Source organism: Mytilus californianus, unplaced genomic scaffold (assembly GCF_021869535.1).
Source record: "Mytilus californianus isolate M0D057914Y unplaced genomic scaffold, xbMytCali1.0.p SCAF_10, whole genome shotgun sequence".
Taxonomy (NCBI): Eukaryota; Metazoa; Mollusca; class Bivalvia; order Mytilida; family Mytilidae; genus Mytilus; species Mytilus californianus.
The window spans coordinates 51,836,478-51,856,448 of record NW_026262582.1 but is presented as its reverse complement, the minus strand read 5'-3'; the positions used below and the strand labels follow the sequence as shown (position 1 = coordinate 51,856,448).

The 19,971-nt window shown below is 32.8% G+C and overlaps 1 protein-coding gene across 3 annotated transcripts in view; it reads left to right on the top strand.

Moving 5' to 3' along the window:
* The window catches only part of LOC127718795 (la-related protein 4-like), a 50,670-nt gene that overhangs the window by 13,947 nt on the left and 16,752 nt on the right, over window positions 1–19,971 (top strand). Inside the window, exons 1-11 of one of the 3 annotated variants that reach the window (XM_052224857.1) lie at window positions 1,511–3,222; window positions 5,451–5,520; window positions 6,462–6,590; window positions 8,836–8,923; window positions 9,467–9,603; window positions 11,752–11,855; window positions 12,440–12,604; window positions 12,906–13,175; window positions 15,404–15,502; window positions 16,431–16,516; window positions 16,841–17,095. In XM_052224857.1, the coding sequence (XP_052080817.1) occupies window positions 3,118–3,222; window positions 5,451–5,520; window positions 6,462–6,590; window positions 8,836–8,923; window positions 9,467–9,603; window positions 11,752–11,855; window positions 12,440–12,604; window positions 12,906–13,175; window positions 15,404–15,502; window positions 16,431–16,516; window positions 16,841–17,095 (1,508 nt within the window). In that variant the 5' untranslated portion in view covers window positions 1,511–3,117. Of the gene's footprint in view, window positions 1–1,510; window positions 3,223–5,450; window positions 5,521–6,461; window positions 6,591–8,835; window positions 8,924–9,466; window positions 9,604–11,751; window positions 11,856–12,439; window positions 12,605–12,905; window positions 13,176–15,403; window positions 15,503–16,430; window positions 16,517–16,840; window positions 17,096–19,971 lie in introns of those variants that run through there. The other 2 variants (XM_052224858.1, XM_052224856.1) reach the window with 2 other exon arrangements.

Below are 19,971 nucleotides of genomic sequence, written 5' to 3'. Positions count from 1 at the left end.
TGAGATATGGATTTATGGATTTTGTTGTTTTATGACCTTCAGTAGTCAGCTGATGGTTGAGCTAATCCTTATTGACCCTGACTTGAAATTTTACACTATTTTTACATTATTGTTGTATTCAAAGAAATATTTTATCCTATTTTACGGCCAATTAACACAATTTCACACGGTGAGTGAACTAATCGGATGTCCTCTGCACCGTTCCTGTTTTACCTGAATGAATTTTAATGAATGACTTTTCAAGAAAATACCCATAGCGGAAGACTGAAAATAACTCAAAGTATCAGATTTTACGTCATTCAAGTTACAATATAAAATACTCCCACTCAGAATGAATGGTAGTTGGGGCACAAAATTCTAATGACCTAACATATGTGACAATCAGATAATTCTGTGAAGAAAATAGTATTGATTTAGCAGAGGCCTATATCTTTGTGTATTTAATTAACGCTAGACTCTTGCATCAAATCAAAACTGTTTTTCATGTTATTTGGTGCTTGAATTTATCACATTCTTTTTTTATACGTTGTGTTTTGGCAGAAATCATTTTTAGTGGCACCAGACTCAATGATAACTTTACCGTTATAGATTTTTAAAATCTTTAACTTGTGTCTTTTGATTTGACACTGTTGTGTATTGTATTATAAATGGAACAAGTGGTTGACAAAGCAGGAACTTGAATGGTCTTCTGACCTTTTTTTACGTGGATAGGTTTTGGAATAACAGCAATTAACCAGGCTATGAAAAGGACATTATTGATTTTAACACGCTGTGGACAATTAGCTTGCAATCTTGATACGTGATTCTGATTGTGTATAATTTTGTACATTCTTACTAAACAGGGAAAATATATAAGTGTCCATCAAACATTATTTCATTTTACAAATTGGAACATTTAGGATACATACTTTAAAAACAGGACTAGGAATAAGCAAATGTTAAAGATACTGGATAAGTTTCAAATTTATATCCATATGGTAGAAATTCTAATTGAAATAGTGTCAGCAGAATTGCCGTATGTTTGTCCTCAGTCTCGTATGCTGCAGAATAAAAAAAATAATGTCTTATTTAAATAGATAATCGGTGATCATAACAAAATGCATCTATCTGATTTGTAAATAAGAATTATATATATTTTAGATTTCTATATTTGTAAAGTTATTTTGACAAAAGATATATTTTCCTTAGACATTCTACGAGGTAATATTATTAGATAGCTATTTTTGCTGAATTAGACATTATTTTCATTGTGACGTTTCATTGGAGAATTTATGACCATATGTCGACAATATATTGACTAAAATCACCTGAATGTATTACCTCACAACATAAATATATTAAAAGGAGTTAGTTAAAGACAATAGATTTATATTTGTTGTAACCTTCTGTACAAGGATAGAGAAGTAATAGTACAGTACAGCTAATGAATTTGTTAGTACACATTTACCAGGGCCTCAGGGCAGAATCGTAATTGTTTATGCCAAAGGGGTGTTCAGTCATAATTAACAAACTGTCTGAAACCTTTGACATGTGTGTTAAATTGTGCAAATGTTGCACATAAGGATTTGATATCTTTTTTGGACCTAGAGAAACATCTCGGTGGATTGGAAAAAGAACAGGATTTTGTCACTGAAGCTGGAAATTATAACTAATCCATTACGTCTTTTTAAACCTTTAAATTTGGCTGACGAAACAATTTTGCTGGAAAGTAATATTTTTTCTTGCCAAGATTCTAAGAAAAAATTGGACACTTTACAGTTAGAATTCAGCATTTACATGTATCGGAGACGTCCTTGTATTTTATAAACAGCTGATTAATTGATTTTTAGTGGAGGATTATCTATAGGTAGATTGTTATCATTACTTACTATAACATTGTGTGTTATCTGTGAACAAAAGGGGAGCATGACCACTTGTGTTAGGAAATGGAGATATCACGAAATTTCTTAATCAACTGGTGATAAAGATATTCCTGGTGGTTGATTAAGGTCCCCGATAAAAATACCACAACACGTGACTTAAATATTATGACAAGCAGCAGACATCGGTGACTTAAGACAGCTGGACAGGTGTCATGAGAATGTAATGTTAATATCTCTCAACTTGTGAACTCGTAAAATAGGATTTCAATCATTTTAAGGAATTTTTTAGACTTGGAAAAAAGACCTCGATAAAATTCTGGTGGTATTTTTCAATTTCATTTCCCTGTCCATTTAGAATATTTATGCGCTTTTTTCTGAAACATGCAGGGAATGATTGATTTTGACGATTGCAATTTCCTGAAAAACGAAAGAATTGTGCGATTGGTCATAATTTGAGAAGGAAACTACTTGTAGTGAAACTAAATGTAACATTTGTTGTGAAATGTTCAGTAATTAATATTTTTACAGGGAAAATTAAAGCGATGACTATTGAAAAATTGCACATTACAAATAGAGCTGTGCATGACAAATTAATAATAGCAAAAGGGGATTTTCAGACTGTTAATTGATATATACTGTAATTATTTGAATCATTGTTGATGAGATTATATAGTTAAACTGTTTGGAAAAAAAAGTTTTGAGATTTTTCTCATGTTTTTGTATCTATATTTCAAAAGGAAGTGTATAGATAGATAATGGGATTGACTTAAGATGATATTTGTTGGAATATGATTTCTATCAAGGTGGAATTTCTCAATCCATTGTGAAAATATAAAAAAAAAATTGTGAAAAATCAAAGCTTCATATACTTTTACCTTCATTGTCTTGAGTAAAAGACAGAATTCGTGTCGACCTTGGAAGTATAACACTCCCTTTGAGATAGGAGTCCACAGCTATAAATGAAAGAAAGAGAACTAATAAAAGAAAATACTGAATTGTTCGCAAATTTTATCATTTCTAAAACTTTACAGATTTCATAGAAAATTGACTATTGAAAAGTATTTGAAAAAAAAACTGAATAATTATCTTAGTTGCCATAGAAATCTGGAAAAGAACTTTTGAAAAGATTGACAGCTTTTAACATAAGAGAAAATCTGTGCTGCATAATAGTGAAATATGGAACATACAGCTTGACATAAGTCAAATTCAATTTTTTATGAGAGACTGCAAAGCGAGTTGCATGGATCCATTATAAATGCTTCCCGGCGATGTATACTATTACTCTACCAACTCCTATGTCCTGTGTGTTAAGCAAAATAACCATGATCAGTCTGAACCTACAGAAGAGGTCAAGGTCAAGGTAACTTTTCTTTATCATATTTTCCTTGGGACTCCCAACAATAATTTTTCTTTTGATGACAGATGTTCATGGGTTAAAAAAGTGTCTGCCCAAGGTTCATGATGTCTTAATGTTGTATGCTTGATTTTGAGTTTCGTCAATAGTTTTATATTTTACTTTCTATGTATTTTTGTATATTCAGTTGTCTTAATAAAATAATAAATGAAAACTTTAATAGTTTTATGGAGGTTAAACATTTGTGTCATCACACATGTGCGACTGAATAATTGGTAGAGAAAAGACATATTAAATCAAAAAGAAAATTTCATGATCTGGAACCTTTAGACACGATTTGATCCTTACTATGACTAGCAGAATTATGACTAGACTACAGTTCAGGTCAATCTCTTTTAGGGGAGGTGTTGTAGTATGTTTAGTAGGCATGGACTAATCTTGGCAGGAAAGCATCCTCCATTTCGTGAAATTTGTCATTGTAAGTTGTGAGGATGTAAAAAATACCTTCCGAACTTGAAAAGGGGAGGGGTGGGGGGATAATAGACATATGAATCTCTTTTCTGTTTTATGACTTATTTGGAATTAAACAGATACATTTGTAGAAAGGATCTGTATTACTGTAAATATAGGAATAGGGTTAATGTACTTTAAATCATACATTTTGCATCTTGTGAAAGTTCAAGCTTTCTAAATATGGTTGCATAAAGGCATTTTTGAGGTTGATTGGATTGTTTTGTAATTAAATACAACCTGTTACTTTCATTAGCTTAGACAAGTAACAGGATTACAATTTGATCAACTTAAAGCTGTTTGTGGGGGAGGAAAAAGGAGACATATTGATTTAAGTCTATTTATGAAATTATTGATTTCCTTGTCTTAGAAAGATACATATCTACTTAAAAAAGAACCACTAAAAAATATAGCTGATTATGTTGAGAAATTTGTCTTTATAAAGAAATACTCAGATGATGACAAATAAGGGTTTGAGGAGATGACATTTAGAAGAAAAGGGGTTTTTTGAAGAATTATTAATTAGAGATTTAAAACATGTAATTCCCACAACCACAGAGTGGTGTGAATTTTTTAAAAAAGGAGGGTCAGTCTTAAAAAGTCTTCTCACTGCACAATGTATGCCATAAACTTTTCTGTTTATTTTTAGGTAAATTGTCAACAATAGGTCCTTAAATCAGCCTGCTCCTTTAAGTTATTAAAAAATTGAATTTTGAATAAGGAAATTGTATTCTTGGTTCGAAGTTGGCATCAGCAGATCTAGAGGGTGATTGATAAATAAACCCCCTTATGTGTACTATGTGTAATGTATTTATATATACATGTATATTACATATGTTACAAGTCATACACTAAAACATGTTTTGGTAAATTGTATTGATTTTATTGATGTACACGAGAAATATTCTAACAAACATGATATGTCTAACCTGTTGTCTGCTATCATTGTTGACAAAAAACTTGTAAGCTAACATATTGCAAGGAGAAGTCAGATTTTGTTTCTGAAATAGAAAATGTGATATCCATGTTAATTGTTTAATGTTTTATTATGCAATATTAGTATAAAGTCTTAGTCGTCAATAAAAGGAGATGTAAAACACATGACACAAAAACTAGTTGACATCTAGAGGTCAATATACATGTACTAACCTGAACACATGTCTATTTATTTCTTGTATACAAGTCGTCGGTTTTCAATGACATTTAAATTATTCTCAAGGACGTTTTGTTTGATTTTTTAAAAACAGAACCTTCTTCTGCTTAAAATACTATTTCAAGAAACTTGTAGGTAAAAATGTATATGTACCTGGTTTGTGTGTATTTTATAACCCCCTTACCCTTACCCCTGTCTCATACATTGTTTTTAGTTCCGACTTAAAATTTATATTGCTCAATTTTGGAATATGTGGTAGACTACAAAAAGTACAGGACACACATGATGAGAAATCTATTTTCTCAAATTGTTAGTCTTCAGAGTACCAGTGGAAGGTTTGTGGTTTTTCCAGAGACTTAAAAATTGAGGCATTGAAATATCCTTAACTGTTCTGTAATGGCATGTTTTGTTATTTTGATGCTCTTGAATCTTATTTATTTATCTTATCATTATTTTAGTAGGGAGGCAACCCTGTCTTGCTTTGCCATATTTTTGACAATGTTAAGACTCGGTGTTCCTTGTTCCCTTTGTCTTGACCTTTGTTTATTTAAACTCTTTTTTTTTGTTACAGAAGCCAGGATTAAACCCGAATGCTACAGTCTACAAACCTGCTGATGTCCAGTGGGATGTTAATGTTAACGGTAAGTTTGATTCTGTTAATGTTAACGGTAAGTTTGATTCATACTGTTTAGTAGGTCATGTTTATGATCAACTATTTCATCAGTGTTGATACTTTTGCCAAAAAAAAAGGCAAAATTCGATAAAAGATCTAGTAATTGTGAGGGCAGTTTTCATTGATTTAGTGATTTGCTGAAACCATGAAATCTTATTAAGACATTAAACTTGTAAAGTACATACATAATCAAATCTATACAGCTGACAACTGGCTCAACAGCCCTGTCCTGTTAGATGTCATGGGAACACATTGATACTCAGTGTCAAGGTCACAACTGAACTCTAAGATACTACTGTTCTCTGGATTTTTTGTGACCTAGCAACCAAATATCATTACTAAGCAATAAAAAAGAAATCATACACAGATGAACATTGTCTCTGAGTTCTCTAATTGAGGAGGTTGTGGGTTAATCCATGGCTTGGTCAAACGAAGGACTTGAAAATTGGCATTTGCTGCTTCTACGTTTGGCACACAGCATTTATAAACTAGACAATAGACTGGTTGGTTAAGAGTCAGAATAATGTGACTTGTTAGGCCGACATTTTTTTCTGCGCACTCTTTGAACTATCATATTAAAAATCTGACTCAGATAGTCTGTCAAGTACAAAGCAGGGCTAATATTCATATTGCTTTAATTTAAACACCAATTCATTATCATTAACATACAGGTCAATATTAGATGTTTTATGAGGCCACCCTTAGAAAATTCTTTTTTTTTGGCGAACAGCACAAGTATGTTTAAGACAAGAATACGATGTTAGAACAGGAAAGAATCTTTTTAAAAAAATTTGAACAATTTGTGTTATAAATTAACATTGTTTTTCTGTTTACTTTTTAACTGTAAAAGGTAGGATGAATACTACTTGAGAATTCTAAGCTTTATTTCTCTGAATTTGATTTTTGTAGAATATCAATATACAAATGGAGATTTAGGGAAAGGTGAGGGAGGGGCGCTGACTCCAACACAGACACCCCTCCCAGAGGTTCCTTTGGACAATGCTATGGGATATCCTTATGAGCCAAACCACAGTATAGGTAAGTAAAAGGATGGTCAATGATGGCTGCCGAGACCCAGCTTTTGAAATAAGAGCTATACCACAGGCATTCCATGGCAACCAGATTTAAAACAAGGCAAGCTTAGTCTAATTCAACTTGCCCGCAGGCCAGCTAATTCCATTTATTTATACCATTTAAAGGGCAAAATACATAACGTCCTAATTTATTTAGCCCTGGAGACCCACCTCTGTGATTACAATTTACAACCAAAAAATGTTTATTACAGTTTAATCATTGGATATTAATTTATCGAGGGCAACCATTCCCTGTAAGATGTTCTTTATCTGATAACCGGAAATTCAAGATCATAGGTTCTCTCTCTACAGATACTAGAAATGATATGTATAATTCTCTAATTCTTCGGTAAGTCAAGTTACTGCTCACTGCCTTGCAAAATGTTTTTCTCGCAATGATTTTGTAGATCTGAAACTCGTGTAACTTTCTCATAGCCATGATAGCGTTAACCTTAGTTTTTGGTTAAACAATTTGGATTGAAGAACACAACACTATTGTCATCCGTTCTTGATGAAATTGAAATGGCCAGCTTAAACGATAATTGGTTAACTGGAACAAACTTTTTTGTGGTTTTTGTTTGTTTACTGTTCAGCTGCAAATACTCATTAACAATGCTCAATTTTGTGAAAAGAACTCAGACTTCTTCATGTAGACATGGTTAAAATATTTTTTAAAAATTAAACAAAATGTCTTTAAATGAGTTGAATAAACTTGTATTCTAAAATTCACAAATATGTTTTAAGTAATTTTATTAAACTTCATTTTAATGCATTTTAGAAGTTAACAAATGTCTATCAGGGAGTTAATAAAACTTAATTTAAAATGTTCTTTTGAAATTAAAAAAAATGGCCATACATTATACGTAGTTGACTAAACAGGGTTTGAATGTACTGTAGAAAATGTCATTATTAATTACACTATTTTACCATGAATGTCTGGTATGAACTAAGTCAAGGTTTAAAAGATTTATATTGTGCCTGATTTCTATAATCTCTACATGTTTTATGAAAATTTACATTCATTTTGTCAGCAGATTTTAGCGTTGAATCTAAAGGGACTTGTAATTTATTGTCATCATTTTAATGAAATGATACCATCAGACTAAGGAAAGTTGTAGTTCTCGTAATAAATTTGAATCCCTGTAGAGCTATTAATCATTAACAGAATGTTCAATACAGATTGATTATTATATTGTGGGTATTGTTCCAACACTTTGAAATCAGGATGGAAAGTTAAGGGCATGTAATGGGGAAGTGACAGGATTTATTTTAACACTTCGTGATAAATTAAGTATTATCTGTAAAATTGCATTTTAGCCGAATTAGCAAATTTGACTCTTGACAGACTGTGAGACAAGTCAGAATTAGCACTTAGCCTTGGGTCGCTTAAAATTGAAATTCTAAATTGCTCGTCTATGAAAAGTTATGAAAGTTTAGTGCAATTAAATTTTTTTATTACATTTGGATATGAATAGCAATACTATGTTAGACAGTCGAAATAATTTTCCTTTTTTATTTAAAGTAAAATTCATTTATTGATATACTTTAAGAATTTAAAAATTATTCTTTGTCTTCAATGTTACCCATACTGACTATACCATGATTGATGAGCAATTAGTTTCAATTGCCAATATGATTAATTTACATATCAAAATAGTCGCTCAAATATGATTGGTCAGTTTTTCAAAAGCCAAATATGATAACAGCATTAAGACTGTATGTTGAATCCAGGGAAGACAACATGAGTTAGCCACTTTGGGCAGGTGTGAAAAATTGTTGTACAGCAGTCTTTGTGCTCAACCACAGGCCAACCAGCCCACGCTTGTTAAATTGATGTCAGGCCTGTTGAAATCATTTCTACAGGCCAATAGAATCTAACTAATTTTTTTGTAAATATCAGCTTCGGGCCTGTAGATTCTAAAGTATATCGTGAAGACTGATACAAGTATTAGATATTTGCAGATTTGGCAATGGCTAGACTTATAATTACCCCTTGTTGTTTACTCTGACTGTCTTGGTTTATTTAATCCTATTTTATGTTTTATTCATGCTGAATTATGGTGAAATTTGTTCTGTGTCTTCTGCATGTAGCAAAAACTTGGATTTAAATTTTTTTTTTAAATGCATCAAATTGATTATATTATATTTTGTTACTTACACACATTTAAAAGAGGAGTTACAGTGAATACTTACATATATATATATTACAGATAATGAAGAAGACCCGTCACCAGAATTGGATGGTGAAGCTCGCAAACGACAAATGATAAAAACACAACTAGAGGCTTGTCTGTCGAGGTATGATTTTGCTGATTTTAAACATCAGCACTAATTCTATGTACAAATGTAGAGAGATAATAAAAATGTTCAGGTTGGTCTGATTTATGCAGATGTGTTGCTCTGTTTATAACAGTAATAATCTATTCACAAAAGAATTAGCTGTGTAAGTTTTATTCCAGTAAACAAAAAGTAGAATTTCTGAACATCTAGTACAAATAATTACCAGCTGACCAGTTAAATATGATATAGATTTGCCATGAACAGATTTGCCTTTTATGCATATTGGCTTGATGAAGAATAGTTATCTGATTATTTACTGCTGAACAATTAGAAACCCTTTCTTGGGGAAAATATTTTTAAAATTACTTCATCCCACTTGTCCTATCAGGCTAGTAATTGTTGGGCTAAACTAGTATTATTCATAGAAAAACAAATCATGTGTTTATCAAGTTTAATACGAGTAGTTATATGAATGATAGAATCGTTCTACAAATTGTGTAATCAGTTGCTAGGCAACAGTAAAGAGCTCCTTGATAACTGGTGTTGCATCATTCATTGCAGAGAAAATCTAGCAAGTGATAGATATCTACAGTCACAGATGGATGCTGATCAGTATGTTCCCATAGCAACAGTTGCCCAGTTAGACCAGATATCACAGTTGACAAAGGACCTTGAACTTATAGTTGATTTAATCAAAGGTTAGTATTGATAGTCCTGTGGTGGTACTATTTTTTAATTCCCAGTCTACAATAGTGGAGGGCACTGTGTTCTCCAGTCTGCGTGTTCTTTTGTCCTATATCAGGTACAAGTTTTTGTTCAAGGCTGTTAATCATGAAGTTGTAGTCCCATCAACTTAAAACTCGGACACTGGTTCAGACTATGTTATTTATAGTATCGAATAGTCCGAAGGTTTTGACCATTAAAATTTTGCACAGGACTGACACACAATTATGGTATTTTTGTAATAGAAATAATAGTGAGGACCAGCAGATTTTCTTTAAGGACCCCGAGGGAAAAAAGTTTAAAAAATTTGTGGTCGTATATTGGTATGACGTTGGCAGCGTCGTCGTCGTCCAAAGACACCTTGGTTTTCGCACAATAACTTTAGTTTAAGTGAATGGATCTCTATGAAATTTTACCATAAGGTTCAATACCACAAAAGGAAGGTTGGGATTGATTTTGGGGGTTATGGTACCAACAGTTAAGGAATTAGGGGCCAAAAATAAGCATTTTTGTAACTTCCAGACAAAAACTTGTGTGTTAGTGTATGGATCTCTCTGACATTGTACCACAAGGTTCCATATCACAAAGGGAATGCTGGGATTGATTTTGGGGGTAATTGCCTCAAAATTTTAGGAATTGGGGGCAGAAAAAGGGGCAAAAAACAAGCATTTTTCTAGTTTCATCACAATAACTTGTGTGTAAGTGTATGGATCTTTCTGAAATTGTACTACAAGGTTCCATATGACAAAGGGAAAGCTGGAATTGAGTTTGGGGGTAATTGCCCAAAACGTTTAAGAATTTGGGGTCAAAAAGGGGCCAAAAAACAAGCATTTTTACAGTTTCCAGACAATAACTTGTGTTCAAGTGCATGGATCTCTCTGAAATTGTACTGCAAGGTACCATACCACAAAGGGAAGGCTGGGATTGATTTTGGGGGTGATGAATCATAAGGGGGTTCAAAAAATTGGGGGGGGGTTTCCTTTTTTTCCTTTTTTTTTTTTTGCTTTAAAATTTTCCATTTAAGTTGGTTATTTTTTATTTATATATAAAAGCAAATTATAATGATATGGTTTGATTTCATCAAAAATTGAAATATTGGGGTTCTTTGATATGCTGAATTTAACCGTGTATTTAGATTCTTAATTTTTGGTCCCGTTTTCAAATTGGTCTGCATTAAGTTCCAAAGGGTCCAAAATTAAACTTAGTTTGATTTTAACAAAAATTGAATTCTTTGGGTTCTTTGATATGCTGAATCTAACCGTGTATGTATTTAGATTTTGGATATTGGACCATAATAGGTAAATTAAAAAAAAATTAAGTTCTTAGACCACATTCATTCTGTGTCAGAAACCTATGCTGTGTCAAATATTTAATCACAATCCAAATTCGAAGCTGTATCAAGCTTGAATGTTGTGTCCATACTTGCCCCCACTGTTCAGGGTTCGACCTCTGCGGTCGTATCAAGCTGCGCCCAGCAGAGCATTTTATTCTCTTGTGACATCAAACTGGTTTGAAATCAAAAAATCTAAATTCTCCATTCTATGGATCTTCATTTCCACTGTGAAGCAAACAAAACAATTCTTCAAATACAGACCCTCATTCTCTCAGCCAAGAACAAGCATGAGCAATGTTGATTTAACCATTTAAAACAAGTTTGAATGGTTCAGTCTGTTTAGGGTTTGAATGATCTAAGCTCAAGAGAAAAGGGCATGGAGAGTTGTAAATTATAGACCTTATAATGGTTCTATATAGAGTGAGGTTTAACAGAAATCTTCCTGCAACATGTAGTAAAAGCTTTACAATAATGTCCCTCACATATCAGGTTAGTTTTGGTTTAAGGTAGTTTGAAACTTTGTTTACATGGTCATTACATTCCATATAAGGATTTTGACCCAGATTCCCAGAATTTTCTTCATTGAACATATGGAAATATGATGGTGTGAGATGACCACGGTGTTAACAAACATGTTTTTGTTCTCAGTGTAAGATACTATTTTGTAATTCAAGTTGTCCAGTTTAATGAAAACACTGGAATAACATTATGTTCTACTGTAATAAGTATTCTTAAGTTTGTAATTTGTTTTAGTAATATAAACCTAATTTTTCAATTTGTTTCTATTTAGAATTGCCTAATGTCCAAGTGCATGAAGATGGAGAAAAATGCAGACCTAACCACAACAGGTGTACAGTCATTCTGAGAGAAATTCCAGACGACACACCTCTGGACGTAAGTTAATGCTCAGGATTTTAGACAAGAAACTCTGACATGTTGGCCCTAAGGAAATTGAAATGTTATAGAATTGAAATAAGTTGGTTTATTCAAATCTGAGTATACAGATTATTTATTTGTCAAACAGTTTTCATGCAAGTGGTCAGTTCTTTCTTTTTGTCAAGAGCTAATAATTTATTTTTTTTAAGAACACATGACTGGTTAGTTGTACAAAGGTTATATAAGGTAAAACTGTGCACATTAAAACACACTAGTAGTGTTCAAAATTGGGAATTTCCAAACAAATATAAGTATTCAACCTGATAGTCACTATGCACACACATTTTTAAAAATTTAAGTTTAAAATGAGCTGAAGAATAGATCTATGTTTACAGTAATTTAACCATCTTTTAGCTGACATTTTACCTATGTTAAATATTGCGAAAGTATTCAAATCTTGTAAATCGATTAGGAAAAGACAAATCATGGTAACAAACTGGGGGCATCGTGTGAACTAAAGGAGCTAGACTTTTTTTGTGTACACCAGACATGGTTTAGATAATATAATTTGATTATACATGCACTATTTGTTTCGTCAACAGGATGTGAAGGGACTATTTGCCAGTGAGAAATGTCCTAAGTTTGCTAGCTGTGAATTTGCTCACAACAGTAACTGGTTTGTGACATTTGAGTCGGATGCTGATGCCCAGAGTGCCTACCAGTATTTGAGAGAGGAGGTTAAAACTTTCCTTGGCAAACCTATTATGGTATGTCAAATTCTGCTACTCAAAAATTTGTCACCTTTTTATGTAGACTTTTTATTTTCTGAAGGTTACGTGTATCATGGGGAAAATCAGAACCTTTTTCTTTTTAACACTTTCAAAGGGTAGCCATTTTGATTTAATGAAGCAAAAACATTCTTAAAATTAAAGATTTAAATTGTACAAATATACAAAGACTTCTTTTTTTTTAAAGATTTTAATTGAATTTTGAATTGAGAAACTCCCAATGAAATGTCCATTTTTATCTCCAGGATCATTCCTGATACATATGTTGATATTTTTGTAGGCAAGAATAAAAGCTAAACCTCTGATTAAAAATACATATCCAAGGAATGGTTACAACCGTTACCAACAAAATCAACAGCAGCAGCAGCAACAACAACAGCAACAGCAGCAGCAGCAGTTGATTCAGCAACCACAACAACAGCAGGCTCAACAGCAACAACAACAACAACCGACAGAGGGACAAGGACCACAACAAACACCACAGTTTCAAGTGCAACCCCAAGTCTCATTAATGTCAAATATGTCAAATATACCTAACTATAGTCAGCAGGTAAGTTAACTAAACCCCAAGTCTCATTAATGTCAAATATGTCAAATATACCTAACTATAGTCAGCAGGTAAGTTAACTAAACCCCAAGTCTCATTAATGTCAAATATGTCAAATTTACCGAACTATAGTCAGCAGGTAAGTTAACTAAACCCCAAGTCTCATTAATGTCAAATATGTCAAATATACAGAACTATAGTCAGCAGGTAAGTTACTATCAAATATACCTAACTATAGTCAGCAGGTAAGTTACTATCAAATATACCTAACTATAGTCAGCAGGTAAGTTACTATCAAATATACCTAACTATAGTCAGCAGGTAAGTTAACTAAACCCCAAGTCTCATTAATGTCAAATATATCAAATATACCTAACTATAGTCAGCAGGTAAGTTACTATCAAATATACGTAACTATAGTCAGCAGGTAAGTTACTATCAAATATACCTAACTATAGTCAGCAGGTAAGTTAACTAAACCCCAAGTCTCATTAATGTCAAATATATCATATATACCTAACTATAGTCAGCAGGTAAGTTACTATCAAATATACCTAACTATAGTCAGCAGGTAAGTTAACTAAACCCCAAGTCTCATTAATGTCAAATATGTCAAATATACCTAACTATAGTCAGCAGGTTAGTTAACTAAACCCCAAGTCTCATTAATGTCAAATATACCTAACTATAGGTTGCACTTCTTAAATATAGACAATGCATTTTCCCATAGGAACTCTTTTTACTGCTAAAACTGTGACACTTTTACTATGAAGGTTCGTAAAAAATTATATCCTAGAATGTAAAGTTCATATGCACTACCATTTTTTTCAATGGTCAAAATATAGGGCTGTGTGGCATATTTTCAACATTTATATGCCTCGAACTTCTAACAGTTCAAACTTGTACTAAAATTCTGTACTACCCCTCCCTTCACTTTGGGTCTTCCTCAGAATTTAATTTGACCACTATCCATTTGTATTTATACTGGTAAAATTCCCAAGTTATGTCTCTATGAGATGAAACATAAGGATCATATCTGGGAACCAGTAGGTAAACAAACAAAATATCTATGAATATTATATATCTCCCCAAAAAGAGGTGTGGTTTGTGAAACAGCTGTATTTACAAAGTGTAACCTATAGTCAGCAAGTCAGTTAACCATTTAACTACAGTCAACTAAAACTTGTAAGAACACCCACTATACATTCATTAAGTCAGAAATCAAGTCATCTACTTGAATGTCAAGTTAAAACTGTTGAAATAGAAGATTTTATCCCCCTTTTTTGAAAATTACTTTAGTTTACAAACATACCCATGCCACAGCAAAGTAATAGTAGAAAGGAATATATAAATATGTTAAATTGTCCGGATTTTATTTTTTGCTGCTATCTGACATGGATGCACCAAATGTATTACACTATAAAATCATTGATCAAAATTATCTTGATGGAAATTTAAATCTTAGATTCTCAACATTGCTTCCAGATACAAATTTTTAGTTACTGTGGATTCATTTATCATGTGGATACCAATTTTCGTGGATTGAGGAGAAATTGTATTTTCGTGAATATTTGATTTTGTGGTGTTGTCAAAGTCTGCATCCATGCCTATAGAATATTTGGACTTTATTGAACCTTAAAACTCATGGTTTACCTATACCCAAGAAATCAACTAAAATTGGTATCCCACGAATAATAATGAATCCACAGTACTTTAGGTTTGGTAGGGTCAGATGATACTAGGCTTCAGTGATAGGCTCTGGTCGCTATTTTCATATTTGCTTTTAGTTTTTTGTTTTGTACATAAATCAGGGCGTTGGTTTTTTTCGCTTGGATTGTTTGATAGTCTTTGGTCGCTGTTTTAATATTTGCTTTAAGTTTTTTGTTTTCGCTTGGATTGTTTTACATTTGGTCATTTCTGGGTTTTAAAGCACGGTAAAGGTTTTGCTCATTGGTGAAGGTCGCATGGCGTCCTATAGTTGATTACATCTATTTCATTTATTCTCTGGTGGATATTAGTCTCATTGTCAATTATACAGGCACATTTTTATTTTTTATAATATATTTTGATAGGCCAATGAATTAGTCCAAAAAAAATATATTCCAGCAAAAAAGTGTCAAAAGAGGCAGTTCCGTTAAAATTTAAAAAATGTATGCATTAACAAGTATTTTTTTCTGAATATGCCTGAAATATTTGCCATTGGAAAACAATGAATGATTTTCTCATTTCAGGCATTACCATTCTTTCCAAATCCCAACTTGATACAGTGGCAATCTAGTCCAATATTGGATCCAAGCATGGTAAGAGAACATGCTAATTATCAACTTGGGGTAATTTTTGCTAATCTTTTTAATACAATCTGATTGAAATGCAGAACCTGTGTATACGCTTCTCTTACAAAGATCTGACAATGCTCTGTTCTACTTTCTGTTGTAGCAGATCTTTCGGGATCCTTTGGTTTTGTCCTAATGATACTCACCTTCAACTTTTGGGAACCTCTGTCTTTGACCTTCAAAATTTTGAAGGCTGAAATTTCATTGGCTGGTGTGATTATTACCAGAACAGAAAGTAGAACAGAGTGTTGATAGATACTTGTTAGAAAAGTGTAGACACAGGATCTGTTTTTTAATCAGATTGTTTTTAATATTGCAGTTAAGTTTTTAGCACACCAGACAATACAATTATTCCAATAATCAGCTTGAAAAATTGGCTTTTGTTTAAATGCTTGTATGAACTGAAAAGTTTCATGGCAGTTTGATTTCACTGTATAACTTGATAAAGAGAGAGAAAAAAATCAGACAAGAAGTTACAATAGTAACACAGAACATGAAAAAAACAAAAAAAGAGTGAAAAAAGGTAACAGAATTAAATAGAAAGAATAGTGCAGATAATAGGAATTGGAGACCATGGTATATAAAAAAAAATGCACAACAGAAGGAAAACATGTACAATTTTCTATATTCATCATTTGCAAAGATCTCAAAATAAACACCACTAGAAATTAAATTTTCATTGAAAATAAGTATTTTTTAGTATAAATGAAATGAAATATATTATTAGTACTATTTGTAAACTTTTTTAAAGTGTGAATATTCACAAAGGTGTGAAACAATGGTTTGTCAATAATAATTAACATCTACATCATTCTATTAAAATGAATATTAGATTATTTATGTGTTGAAAATACTCATTTTAAGATCCATCAATTTTGCACTTCATTTTGAATATGCCGTCTGACAAATTTTGATTTTATTGTAGGTGCTAGCTATTAACGGTTACCAGGCAACAAGTGTTAAGTTGAACACACAACCAAGAACTCCATTTGGAAATCTAAATAGAAATAAGTATGTTGTTTCCTTAAGATTGATGTAAATTCCTAATTATTTAGTTGGTCAGTTTTTATAAATACTGTAAATTCAGAAATTTCTACATGTATTTATTATGATTGTTGAACATTGGTTAAAAAAGTGAGATGAAATATTACGATTCAAGAAAGTGCTGCATAGAAATAATGCTATAAAAATGTAAATGTGAGTTTTTAATGATGCAAAACCTGTCCTTTTACAGTTTTCGCATTAGGGCTGTTTGCAAATTGATTGTAGGGGTTGAGGGATGTTTTTGACTTCTGCTTAAAAATGTAATTTCAATGACTGCTTAAAATTTTGCAGTCGGAATCCGAGACAGAATAATCGCCTTGGTAACCAGGACAGAGGTCCTTTAGACAACCGCCCTAGTCATGACCGACAACCACAAAGTCATCGCACAAGTCCACGGATGTCGGATAACCAACCGATCTCAGGTCATCACTCATACCAAAGTCAAAGTCGACGAACCCTGGACAATAATGCCAATCACAGTCACATGTCACCTATTATAGATAATAACAATATACCTGCAGGCAGACAATCGGAAATTCCAAGCAGGTAAGATGAGGATATGTTGTAGCAGGAGGTGTAATAAAAGCATTAGCTTCTGACAGGTTAAAGGATAGATTGTGATGTGTTAATCTAGAGTAAAAACTACAAAATTACTTATGTTGGTTGTTGTTGGAATTTGGAAGTCCCTTTCTCTCCTCCTCCATCCATTTTAATGGAATAGCCCTCTTAGGCCAAATAAAAATATATGTGTGGTTCCAGTTACCCAACCAACCCCGACCCTAGAACTTTTTTTCCATTTCTGAAAAATGAATTTTGAACCATCCTATTTTGTAGAATGTGAATTTCAATAATTAAATTCAGTCTACTGTCATCTGAATTTCCATTAGAAGTATGCACTATGGCTAAAAATACAACAAATTCTTAACAGAAGGCAACAAAATTAACTAAAAAACGTAACATGTCTGTTTATTTTACAACCAAACATATAGAAAAAAAATTAATCAAATAAAATATGTGTAGATCACAAATATCACGTGAGCTTGCTAACCCTTTTTATACGCGTATATTGGTATGACGTTGGCGTCATCGTCCAAAGACACATAGGTTTTCGCACTCTAACTTTAGTTTAAGTGAATGGATCTCTATAAAATTTTACCATAAGGTTCAATACCACAAAAGGAAGGTGGGGATTGATTTTGGGGGTTATGGTACCAACAGTTAAGGAATTAGGTGCCAAAAATAAGCATTTTTGTAACTTCCAGACATAACTTGTGTGTTAGTGTATGGATCTCTCTGACATTGTACCACAAGGTTCCATATCACAAAGGGAATGCTGGGATTGATTTTGGGGGTAATTGCCTCAAAATTTTAGGAATTAGGGGCCAAAAAAAGGGGCAAAAAACAAGCATTTTTCTTGTTCCATGACAATAACTTGTGTGTAAGTGTATGGATCTTTCTGAAATTGTACTACAAGGTTCCATATCACACAGGGAAAGCTGGAATTGAGTTTGGGGGTAATTGCCCAAAACGTTAAGGAATAAGGGGCCAAAAATAAGCATTTTTCTAGTTTCCAGACAATAACTTGTATTCAAGTGTATGGATCTCTCTGAAATTGTACTGCAAGGTTCCATACCACAAAGGGAAGGCTTGGATTGAGTTTGGGGGTGATGAATCATAAGGGGGTTCAAAAAATTGAGGGGGGGGGGGGATTTTTTTTTCTTTAAAATTTTCCATATTAAATTGGTTATTTCTGATTTATATATAAAAGCAAATAATAATGATATGGTTTGAATAGGTAAATTAAACATTTTTTAAGTTCTTAGACCACATTCATTCTGTGTCAGAAACCTATGCTGTGTCAAATATTTAATCACAATCCAAATTCAGAGCTGTATTAAGCTTGAATGTTGTGTCCATACTTGCCCCAACTGTTCAGGGTTCGACCTCTGCGATCGTATCAAGCTGCGCCCAGCGGAGCATTTTATTAAATTTAGCATTAGATGGAAACTATTAGTGATATTTTTTATTATCCCCCCACCACAGAAGAGGGGGCATTGTCACCCTTGTCCTTTCGTACATATGTACGTTCTGAAATTGGTTTCCATTCTCTAACTTTAGTTTGCCTCAACCAAATGTCATGAAACTTATACACAATGATTATTACCACAAAACTCAGATCAAGTTGCAATTTGGATGGCGTCACTTTTACTGTTCTTGAGTTATGTCCCTTTATAACGTTATAATAAAGTGGGGGCATCATCTGTGTCCCATGGACACATTCTCCATTTATTCAAACCTTTTAGTATATTTTCTTCTTACTTAAACTGTATGCATTAAAGTCCATGAGGAAGGAAAGGAAGAGAATTTTTTATTTTTGGACCATGCTTGTGGGTCATTTATGGTTGTATGTCCATTGATGCATGAAAAATTACTCAAATTCTGGTTTTTGATTGATTTAGGAAGTCCCTCCCACATCTATTTTAATGGAATAGCCTGTTAGATAAACTCGTTAGATAAACTGAACAAAATGTTGTCATAAGGTTTATCTTTTATTTTGTTAATTTGAAGTATCAATGTTTAATTTTAAAAGTAGTATTATCTAATGATGAATAAAACTCAAAAAATGAGATACTTCTATTTACATTGGTTTTTGTCAACAACAACAAAGGTTTTATGTAATTGAAGGTTAAGGGGGACTTGTTGGCTGAGTGGCCTTAAGTAGTTCATCTTCAGTTATCACTAGCCTGTAAACACTAAGGCTGCGAGTATGAACCCTGCAACTAGATGCTATGATAAAGCCAAAAGTGCTGAAATTAGCATTAAACATAGTTTGCTTATTGTTGAAGACTGTACAGTGACATATACATCCTCGTCCTTTGGTCTCTGGTGGATAGTTGTCTCCTTGGCAATCATATCACATCTTATGTTTTTGTATTTATTGGTAATTTTAAGTATCAATGATTAATTTACAAAGTAGTGGACTGATTATTTACTGATGAATAATCTCAAAAAATGAGATACTTCTATTTACATTGGTTTTTGTCAAGGTTTTATGTAATTGAAAGTTAAGGGGGACTTGGAGGCTGAGTGGCCTTAAGTAGTTCATCTTCAGTTATCGCTAGCCTGTAAACACTAAGGTTGTGAGTCGACCTTTCTTCATGGTGTTTTGGGTTCAACTCCGATCTTAATAGATGAGGATTTTCCTGCCAAAGGTAGTGGTTCTCTCTAAATACTCTAGCTTCCTCAAGCAGTAAAAACTGGCCGCCATGATATAGCCAATGGTACTTACAGAGCGTTAAATATCAACAAACAAACATGGTATGGCCATTGTTGAAGTGCCCTATAGTTAACATCCTTGCTCTTTGGTCTCTGTTGGATAGTTGTCTCACCTTCAATCATACCACATCTCTAATATGAAGTAT